Source organism: Nanorana parkeri, unplaced genomic scaffold (assembly GCF_000935625.1).
Source record: "Nanorana parkeri isolate BGI_ZX_2015 unplaced genomic scaffold, ASM93562v1 scaffold237, whole genome shotgun sequence".
Lineage (NCBI taxonomy): Eukaryota > Metazoa > Chordata > Amphibia > Anura > Dicroglossidae > Nanorana > Nanorana parkeri.
This window is the reverse complement of record NW_017306505.1, coordinates 723,067-734,466: the sequence shown is the minus strand read 5'-3', so window position 1 is coordinate 734,466 and position 11,400 is coordinate 723,067. Positions and strand designations below refer to the sequence as shown.

Sequence of the window (11,400 nt, the reverse complement as noted above, 5' to 3'; positions counted from 1 at the left end):
TGCTCCAAGCTATGAGTAGCCAGAGCCGTAGATTTACAGGGATCCCCTGGGCCGGTAAGCACTGTGCTCTTCCAGACCCAGACGTTATGGAATCTTGCTTTGGCTTCCAGAAGTGATCAGAGCAGTAGGGAAGACAAGTATGTATGCTGCATGAAAATAGGGGGGGGTAAGCCTGTTATTTTGCACTTATTGCTGTCTGATTTCCACTTTCAGCTGTTTTTTACTGCCGTGTTATAAATATAAATGTTTAGGCAAAAAGAATACATAAGTGAACCAAAGAGTGTTTGGTAGATTGGCCTTGTCTGCTTTCTTCTTTAATGGTCTTGTCTGCTTTAAGCCACATGCATATACCTGCCTTTCAATTAAAATGTTATGACCGCATCAGACAGGCAGCGCCCAGCAAGGAGTTATATAGCAGACTGACTACAATAAAGGTTTATCGATGTATAACAGCAAGCAGCAGTGATGAAGCTGGTCGAGTGGGTGCAGAGGACACGATGTCCTCTACCATTTAAAACTCAATATGTGACTCTGCCCATAAGCCTCAGCCCCCTCCACTGTTTACGGAAGGTGTTTAATGTATATATTGCATATGTAAGGCCCCGTTCACATTGAGCGGTTCGCAAATCGCGCGTTTGTCGCGCGATTTGCATTTTGCGCAATATCGCGCGATTTGTTGCACGATATCACGCAAATGCTTGCATTGAGGAAGTTTGAATCTCGGCTAAATCCGCTCCAAAAAGGGTCCTGCTGTAGCGACACACGACCCGCGACAGCAGGACCCTTTGCCCCATTGAGAAGCATTGGAGAGCGATATCGCGCGGTAAATTGCCGCAATATCGCGGGAATTACCGCGCGATAAATCGCTCAATGTGAATGGGGCCTAAGCAGTAAACATAAAGCAGTGAGCGAGTTTACCAAATCCCGAGCGGCTTACCTGAACTTCACAGATGTCCATCAGGAGAAGGCTGGTATCCTCGCCATCCACGCTCATCGTGCACTTGTAGAACTCTAAATGAAAGAGTTATGCGTTATTGAGGAAGCAGCAAGAGATGTGTTACTGCAGCCCATATAACATAAACTTAAAATGTTCTATATTGCTGTGTTGCTAACTTTGTTTTTAAAGGTTAAGTCTCACAGCACAGAGTCCAGGGGTCAGGAGTATGTATTGTTCAGCATGCAGGGGTCAGGAGTATGTATTGTACAGCATGCAGGGGTCAGGAATATGTATTGTACAGTGCGCAGGGGTCAGGAGTATGTATTGTACAGAATGCAGGGGCCTGACGTATGTATTGTACAGTACACAGAGGTCAGGAGTATGTATTGTACAAAAATCAGGGGTCAGGAGTATGTAACACACAAAGTACAGGGGTCAGTAGTATGCAATGAACAACATGCAAGAGTCAGGAGTATGTGAAATACAGAGTGTAAGGGTCAAGAATATGCAGGGTGCAAAATACAAGGATCAGGAGTATGCAAGTTACAGAGTACAGAGATCAGCAGTATGTAATGTGCAGAGCACATAGATCAGGAGTATGTAGTGTACAGGGGTCAGCAGTATGTAATGTGCAGAGCACATAGATCAGCAGTATGTAATGTACAGAGTACAGGGGTCAGGAGTATGTAACGTACAGAGTACAGGGGTCAGGAGTATGTAATGTGCAGAGTACAGGGGTCAGGAGTATGTAACGTACAGAGTACAGGGGTCAGGAGTATGTAACGTACAGAGTACAGGGGTCAGGAGTATGTAATGTACAGAGTACAGGGGTCAGGAGTATGTAACGTACAGAGTACAGGGGTCAGGAGTATGTAATGTGCAGATCACATAGATGAGCAGTATGTAATGTACAGAATATAGGGGTCAGGAGTATGTAAGTCAGGAGTATGTATCTCCCCAAAGCACAAACCTCCCTCCCCTCTCACCTCCCCAGGCTAAAACCCTACCCCCAGCACAAATCATCTGATTTCCCCTACAAGTAAACCTCTCTTCACCACCGTCAGCGAACATCCCAAGCGAACATTTCCCCTATAGCACGAAGATCCTGCCAGTACAAACATCATTGCCCAGCAAAAATATCTCCCCTTTTCCAAACAAAAACCACCCTCTAAAAAATCCCTACTCCCCAGGAATGTAATTACCCTATAGCAAAGAGATACTCAAGTCTCAAGAATCCTCCTGCCGGTGCCAAGCACTCACCAGGCCTCATACAGAGCGGCGCCCATGCAAAGTGAGAAAAGATTCTCCTTGGCTGTGTCATATGACAAGCCAGAGCCAAGGAGGAATCTTGGAGTTCCCTCGCCTCTGCACTGCCGCTCTGATCCGAGGTCTGACGGGAAGCAGGGTACTATGGGTGTCATGACAAGGGTCACGGGCCCAGGGCATTAAGGGCGAGACCTGGGGCATGTGCCCCCAGTGCTGGCGATGCCTATGGTCTAAACAAAGGTGGTGCTGTCCTTCTGGATGAAATGCAGATGGTCAGGGGGAGTACTGTGATGTCTGTAAGAAGTTATAAATACCTGCAAGTGTTGCACCGACACATGACTTAGCATGCATGTACTTAACATGAAGAAATGTGTCTGATGCTGGGTCCACTATAACCCACAAGGGCACGAATACAACCAAATAGGAAAAAAAAAAAAAATTCCGCCTCTAATACTGGAAAATGAGTGTCTGTCTTCCCCCCCTACCCCCTTACCTTGTTGCTGATCTGATGTCTCTCTGTCCTGTTCTCTTCTGAAAATTCCAACCAAGCTGGTTTTTCCAACTCCGGGGTCTCCTAGAAGAACCACCCTGAAGATGCCATCTCCCGCACCATTGGTAATTTCCGATTCAGGTGATTCACCGCCGCGTGCGTCAGGTGTGGGCTGAGGCGGTGGCAGCATGCATACCTCCATTATAGGGTTTTCGTTCTGTAAGCGGATCTGATGGGCGCAGGGCAAGGGTGTACTGGCTCTCCTCCGGAGGGGGGCACGAGCAGCACACATCTGAACCAGTAGAAAGAAGAGTTCATCAGATAGATATCCCGCTGACTGCTACAGTTGCTAGACAACCGTCCAATAGATATTAAAGGATTGCTCCATTTTCTACTCTGCTCTGGGGGGCCACAGTCCAGCTCCAACAACACTGACCAATAAACTGCATTTTTGGAAGCCTGCCAGTTAACTGGAGCATTTGGATGGGCTTCCCTCTGCAAATGGAGATGTATAGGTACTGGATGGAGGAGAAGGTCAGTGGTTGGAGGCTGCAGGTCACAATGGCTACTAAATCAGAGATGCACAATCTACTGCAGAATTTAAAAGCAATCTAGAGACCTATTTATAAAAGTTCCCAGTCAATGTATTGATTTCAACACTTGCTCCTATTTATAAATCTGCCCCGGGCAATTTATCTACTCAGCCTCGCTATATGTGTTGTTCATTGGTGGAAGTAGACCAACAAAGTCCGTTTGTAATAAGATCTGGAAAATGTACGCAGGAGCTTTGTCCACTTTTGCAACAGAGTGTTTCTGCATAATTTAAATAAGCCTGAGGACACCCCTCAAACTAGTCCTTCTTGTAACCTCAACCAGCACACTTACCTCCCTGTAAGCCCAAAATCCATACTAACCTCCATGGAACCCCATTCTATACACTAACCTCCATTTAAACACAAAAAGCACACTACACTCTTGGTGACCCCAAACCTTATACTAACCTGCCTTACCTTAATTCTAGCACTTACCTCCCTGTAAACCAAGCCAGCATGCTAACCTCACTGTAACCCAAGTCAACACACTAACCTCCCTGTTAGCCCAAAATGCATTCTAATGTCCATGTAACCTCAACCTGCATACTAACCTCCATATGTAACCACAATCTATACACTAACCAGCACACTAAACGTCCTGTAACCCCAAACCGTATACTAACCTCCCTAACTTTAAATATAGCACTTACCTCCCTGTAACCCAAACCAGCACACTAACCTCCTTGTAACCCCAAACTACAGACTAACCTACCTAACTTTAATTCTAGCACTTACTTCCCTGTAACCTCAACCTGCATCCATGTAACCCAAATCTATACACTTACCTCCCCGTAACTCTATCCTGCACACTAACTTCCATGTAATCCTATCCCGCACACTAACCTCCAAATGTAACCCCAAACCCACACACTGACCTCCCCTGTAACCCCAACCTGCACACCAAATCCACCAACCCAGTCACCTCAACCCAACCTCCCTGTAACCCTATCCTACACACTAACCTCCATGCAATCCCAACCTGCACACTAACCCCCCCCCCCCCCCCCACTCCTCCTTGTAACCCCAACCTGTACACTATCCTCCATGCAATCCAAACCACAAACTACCCCCTCCCCCCCAAATGTAACCCCAACACACACAAACTGACCTCCCTGTAACCCCAACCTGCACTCCCACTCCACCTACCCAGTAACCTCAACCCACATACTAACCTCCATGTAACCTCAACCCGCACACTAACCTCCTTGTAACCCCAACCTGTACACTATCCTCCATGCAATCCAAACCACAAACTACCCCCTCCCCCCCAAATGTAACCCCAACACACACAAACTGACCTCCCTGTAACCCCAACCTGCACTCCCACTCCACCTACCCAGTAACCTCAACCCACATACTAACCTCCATGTAACCTCAACCCGCACACTAACCTCCTTGTAACCCCAACCTGTACACTATCCTCCATGCAATCCAAACCACAAACTACCCCCTCCCCCCCAAATGTAACCCCAACACACACAAACTGACCTCCCTGTAACCCCAACCTGCACTCCCACTCCACCTACCCAGTAACCTTAACCCACATACTAACCAGCACACTGACCTCCAAGTAAGCCCAACCCATACACTAAACCCTCCATGATGTAAAATGTACCCCTTGTCTGCCTACTCACCTCACCTACGTTGATATTCCCTGCACCTATAGACCTACCTATGCTGCATTGAAATATACCAGTGCCAGATTCTACCATTCTGCTTTTCAAAAACTAGTAAAGTGTTTACAATGGCGGTAACAAACAGTGCAAAATAAAAATTGGACGTCAGCGTAACTTTTTTTTAGGTGTACTGGCGACCTAGTGCCCCAAATCTGTCCATACTTCATTGACATACCCCAAAGGGTTCACTTACAGCCAGTGAATGAAAGTTAGAACATAGGACTTTGAAAGCCACTATGATAATAGTGCAAATTCTACCATATTGGACAGCACTGAGACCCGTCTACCCCGTGGGAATCCTCTGCCGATGGCGTAATGTGACATCACCAGGACCTGAAAGCTCCAGCTCAAGTTTTCTTTACATGAATTTCAACACATATGCAATAAAATGCATCAAATTACATGAAAGAAGGCCAAAGAATGGAGCTAAAATATTCCAAGAAACAACAAAAATGAAAAAGCTGGCCTCATCGAAAGCCAAGAAGGCTGCCACTATAGCTGCGCTCTACACACGCAGAGCTCCAGAACTTCAGCTTTATTAGTGAGCTGATTGTGCGCTTACCTCTGCCGCACTGCCGACTCAACAAAAATCCCCTCTGCGTTTTGCGAGAAGTCTCCTCTCACCGAAGTGTTGCGTTGTTTATTTTGCTGAATTACGTTTCACGATACCTGCAAAAATGTTCTATTCTGCTCAAATCCAAGACCGGTCCTTGTGTTCAAACACACAGTCCCTTTAAGTCTTGCAGGCACGCAGGATACGTCTATTGTCACGATCCGATGGTTCTTCAGAGTCCTGGTGCGTTCCCAGAAACGGCGGTCATTCCTTTGATCTGTAACAGTTGAGTGTGCAAAGATGGTTCTGCTTTTTGTTTTTTTATAACTCCATGGTCCTTTTTCTCTTGAACTCACTTGAGAGTCCTTGTGCTTTGAAGCTCTTGTTCTCACAGCCCTGTTCTCATGGACTGTACTTATGTCCTGTCTGGCAGTCCATTCACTCCCACATGCAGTCTTGCGGTTTCCACAGACAATTCTTATAATTCCGCAGTCTCTGCGTCAGTCCTTAAGAGTCTCACTTAGTCCTGCGCTTCAGGCGGCTGCTTTGCTGTTTCTGATGGTTCTTTTGAGCTCTTACAAACAGTCCCTCTCACTAACAGTCCCTATAGTATTACAATGGTACTACTAGTGTTTTCTGAGCATCTTCTCATACAAGGTTCTTGTTGTAATACAGTCCTGGACAGTCCCTGTCTTCTCACAGAAAGTCCCACTCTTTAGGCTGTCGGTCTCCTACATCTGGCAGTCCTTTGATTGGTCCTGACGGTCTCTGTCCTCTTTCAGGCAATCCTTCTGTTGGTCCATGAGTTGTCCCTGCATTAGGATGTTCTACCCTGACAAGGCATCTGGCTCCGGAGCTGACAAATGAACCCTGAGCGATCATCCAGCTGTGTTTTATAAGACAGAGTCTCGGTGGTGCGATCCCTCCCCCTGAACATAACAGTGACCACTCTACAGAACTACGCTGTGCAACTGAAACTAGGGGGAGGATGTGCGGCCATTAGGTTTCTTCCTCCCCTGAACTGGGGGGTCTCCCTTAGGGGGGGAATGTAGTATATCCCACCGCAGTCCTGACCGGATAAAGCACAAACGAAAACTGGGGTGGGTTGCCGAAAGTGACAGCGAATGTCTCAGCACATCAAATGCAAAATACCATAAAGTCACGCGCACTTCGTTCGTAGATAGCAGTCAATCTCCTTTATTGACTGAACATGATGTCACATACACAGAGCTTTGTGTATGTGACATCATATTCAGTCAATAAAAGGAGACTGACTGCTATCTACAGAGTGCGAGTGACTTTATGGTATTTTCCCTTAGGGGGAAGCCCCCCACCTAGTAGTAGGTCGGCTTCGTCTGACCTAGAGGAATGGGTCCGTCTGGCTTCGGCTAGGTGGACAAGAGTGCTCTGCCCCTGTCAGGAACCTTGCACCCAAGAGGGTCAGGGAAAGGGCCCTATCTCTGCGAAAGATGGACCATTTTACACCCTAGTGCAGTTATTTGCACTGTTTAATTCAATATGGTGTTTAGTTTTTCCTCACCCATCGTGGGCTTCAAAAAAAAAAGACAGTTAGGAGGGAAATTCTCTCAGTTTGTTTGGATTTACTGTCACTGTTTTATACAAGACAGGAAGTGAGGGAAAGCTTCCCAATCGGACACAGAGTAGTTTAAATTTTTACTTTATTTGCCTAAAACAGAGTTAGTCCTTGCTATGGGGCCCAATGACACGGGTCCAATGCAGTTCAGGCCCCTTGAGCATCATTAGGGCACTGCCATCGATGCCACTCTTATGCCGCAATGATATTGGCTCTATAAACTATACAGGATGTAGTAGATGGACTGCCTTTAAAGTAAACCTGTCACAAACTCAGGCAATTCAAACTGAGTGTATACATAAAGTGAATCTTCAGTTATTTATTTCGTTTTTAGCCCCCCGCCCCTCCTTTTCCTGTGTCAAAAGTTCTGTTCACCTTGTCCAGAATCCAGCACTGTCCCAGCTCCCTCCTCAGTCCAGTTCCAGCAGAACTTTTCTTGCAGAACCGCAGTCATGTCATTCTGCCCACTTCCTGTGCACCAAGCCTGTCATATACACCCCCCCCCCCCCCAAGGGGTGCATCGTCATGTAGGCTGGGCTCACATTACTCCAAGACTGAGAGGTGCTCACATGTTATTACATGACCGCCACCCAGTCCAGAAAGAATGCCCACCACCGCGGATAAAGAAGAGGATGCTGAACCCTGTCTCCTCCAACCTACCTCCCTATTGGTTCTTAAATGAGATGAGTGGCTTCACTGACCAATAGGGGGGGGGCAGGGGTGTAGAAGAGTGATCTACTGATACATTTTCATATGTGATTTGCTAGCAACTGAAATCCCATACTGAAAGCAACATATACTCAGACATTGTTTCATCCTATGTTCGCTCAGAGTGCCTGAGCCACAAATGCCATTCACACACAACAGCGGCTGACATAGAATCTCTTACCTTGGGCAAAGCAACAGGTTCACATAAATATTTATCACCTCCGCTACTTATATTTTACTTACCTTCACTTCCCAGCAGCTCTGTTACCCTAGGAAAGAGAAAAGGACACAATTGGCACTTTCAGGTATGCGGGAGCATGTAACTCATGCCCTCTTCCTCCCATGTGAAAGCACTGGAGCTTGGCGACTGGTCATTCAGCCCTGGTACACAGGAACAAGGAAAGAGTCGGAAGCTGCTGCATTCCCTGTGTAAGCTCTAGTATCGTCTTGGAGCATACAGAGGGAATGTAGCGGCAGTTGGACGAAGGCAAGGTATATATAGGCCGCTACACGCTCTGGCATTAAAGTGAACCTGCTGTTTGCCACACATTGCTAAGAACCGGTGCCATAAGAAACATTGTTTTTTTTGTTGTTGTTTGCATAACCGAGTCACAAAAGGCATCTTAAGGTTTATTGCGTAACATAGTTCATGTCCATTGAAGGTTGTGCCAGGTCTCTGCAAAGTCTCCAAAGCTATATAGGCAATTTCTGGCTGAGGGGGATATTGAGTACCACATCTTCATTGGGAGAGCAGCTGAAAAGAGGAAAGAGCCTATTACTTTATCTGACATGTCAGCATGAGTGTCAGCAGTGCAAGAGCAACTGGAAAAGTAATGCTGAATACATTAACGAGGTCCATCAGTAAGCATGCATAGTCACGGTAATTTACACTGACTGGGCATAAGCTACATAACATGATGGAGATATAGATCTATATATATATGACAATAAATATAATAACAAGTATGAGCTCACCTAGGTTTGCCGAGAAGAAGGTCTCTGCCAAGTCTCTCTCTCTTCTCCTTCAGAGACTTACACAGAGACTCTCTCGTTTCCTGCAGATGTAACACCTCGTCTATCAGCCTGGACACCATCTGTGGAAATAGATTTTAGAACCTAAAGTACACCTCTGATCCAAAACTGAAATGACATACTGTATATCATATAGAATTCATTGCTAAAGATATCTATTACAGTGCTGAGGTTTTCAGGTTCTGTTTATTGAATAAAAGTGCCTATCCACCCTGCCGGCCAAGTTCATAAAAGCTTCTTCCTGTATGAAGTGGCTACTCTCTTCTAGCTTGCCTGAATTATTAACCAGTGTAGTCACCCCATAAAAGCTTACTTCTTCCCCGCATAAACTGCAACTAAACATGCCGACGTTGCCAGTGCCACACATCACCACTCTTTGTCCCGCTCTCCTCCGTGTGACCCCGGCCACAGCAGCAGTCAAGCTGTAGCTCCATCTCTTCACCGCATAGCCTGAGAAAGTAAGAGGCATATGGCCCTCCTTACCATCTTGTCTTGAATTGTATTGTGATTGTAATGTCTTCCCTATATTGTAAAGCGCTGCGCAAACTGTTGGCGCTATATAAATCCTGTATAATAATAATAATATCCCATTACCACAATACATGTTGGGATATGTAGTTTCATACCTCCAAGTAATGTTTAGAATGAGATGATGTAGCAGTAACGCTTATGCCTGCTTCTGTAGGGCAGAAGTGAGAGCAAAGCAGAGAACTGCCCCAGGGGTTGCGCCAGCATTTCTCAACCTTTTTTTCCAGTCATGACACCCTTTAAAGTCTCGAGGCACCCCAGCCTAAAATGTAAAACTGCTAAAATGTTCATGTGGCCCCTTCAAAATCCATATGAGGCCCTTATCCCAGATAGAGGTCTGCATTGGAATAGGGAACTCTACACGGAAAAAAAGAAAAAACACAATAAAAGGAATTCCAACCTTCATGACACAGAAAAAGAGATAAACCCTTTCACATCAGAATTCTGCCTTTCACATCACAGTCCCCTTTACATCAGGAGCCCCCTCCTTTCACATCAGAGTCCCCCCTTTCCCACTAGGAGACTCCCTTCACATAAGAGCCCCCTCCTTTCAACTCAAAGTTCCCCCCTTCACAATAAAAGCCTGCCTATACCAAGGAAAGAAATGACTCTGAAAATTTCAAGGCACCCCAACGCGACACCCTGATTGAGAAAGGCTGCTGTAAGCTATAAACTCTATTGACCAACTTGCATGTCTCATACGATTTGAAATAAAAGAAAAGTTGTGGTTATGACTTTAAATATGCTTTAAATTAGATGTAAAGCCTTTTATTGCATCATGTATGAAACCCTTCTCCCCAGCTCTCAGCTGTATCCATCGGCCGCTGGGTGCTGTGTCCCAAACGGGGTCCATCTTCTCCCCAAAATGCTCAAACAGTACAAGTATCGGTCCTACAACTGCATTTCCCATGTTCCAGCTTTATTGTTCACATCTCCTGGCACATGCCAGTCATATATCTAAGCATGGAACAGTTATTGGCTAACGCAAAGCTTTTTGTTTTATATGTCAGGAGCTATGAAACACAATCCAGTTTGACATGTGCCACTGACCTGCTGATAGGCCTGAATGTCTTGCTTCATCTCCCGGTTCTGCAGACACATTCGTCTCAGTGACAGAGGCAGACGCTCTATGTGTTGCTGTTGGAAAAAGCTAAAGTTGAACTCCGGGTAGATATAAATGACACACGTTAATGCAGCTCTGTATTCTTTAAAACATCATGTCATTTTAAATGTAAGTCATGCAAGACCTAAAAACACTGACCCGGTGTCAGCCTCTTGAAGTTGTAGAGAAAAAGATTTACCTGCTAAAAGGTACGGACAAAAAGGCAACCACTGCAGACACAAAAGTGTGCAAAAGGGAATCCATCATCCAGGATAGAATTCCTCAACGTTTGCTACTGTAACTGATATAAGGCCGGTTACAGTCCATGTACCCATTGCACTCCTGACCGCACGTCCAAAAAAGTATCCTGGGTGCTCAGTAGTCGACGGATGGCCACCGTCAAAGTAATGCAGAAAAGAAATAGACACCGGCACTCCAATAGCAAATAGGTTACGTCTATTTATTGACGTACATCAAAAGCAAAATATCAGACTTAGTGCGACGTTCCGGGGACACACAGGAACCCCTTCATCAGGCAAATTGAGATTCTAAGTGTGTATATATATTTGGCTGTTTCACTTATAATCTCACTTGTTTTGCCTGATGAAGGGGTTCCTGTGTGTCCCCGGAACGTCGCACTAAGTCTGATATTTTGCTTTTGATGTACGTCAATAAATAGACGTAACCTATTAACTATTGGAGTGTCTATTTCTTTTCTGATATAAGGCCGGCACAAGTGGTGTGTGGTCAATACATAAACATGCTGAGCCGATTGTGCGCGTTTATGGAAAGATCTATCAGGAGGTCGTTCTTTCGGCAGGCCTACATCTCATGACTGTGGCTAGACTTACTCCGGTGATTCTCCCCCTTTCCTGCTGTGCTCTCTGGCTGCATACGGTGACAACACTTTTCAAGGACTGC

The 11,400-nt window shown here is 45.8% G+C and overlaps 1 protein-coding gene across 1 annotated transcript in view; it reads right to left on the bottom strand.

Annotated features, from left to right (window-relative positions):
* The window catches only part of REM1 (RRAD and GEM like GTPase 1), an 8,706-nt gene extending 3,140 nt beyond the window's left edge, over positions 1-5,566 (bottom strand). Inside the window, exons 1-3 of the mRNA XM_018556418.1 lie at positions 5,525-5,566; positions 2,697-2,985; positions 938-1,011 (exon numbers count right to left, since the gene is read on the bottom strand). Coding sequence (XP_018411920.1) covers positions 938-1,011; positions 2,697-2,985 — 363 coding nt within the window. The 5' untranslated portion in view covers positions 5,525-5,566. The remainder of the gene's footprint in view (positions 1-937; positions 1,012-2,696; positions 2,986-5,524) is intronic.
* Between the last annotated feature and the right edge of the window lie 5,834 nt (positions 5,567-11,400).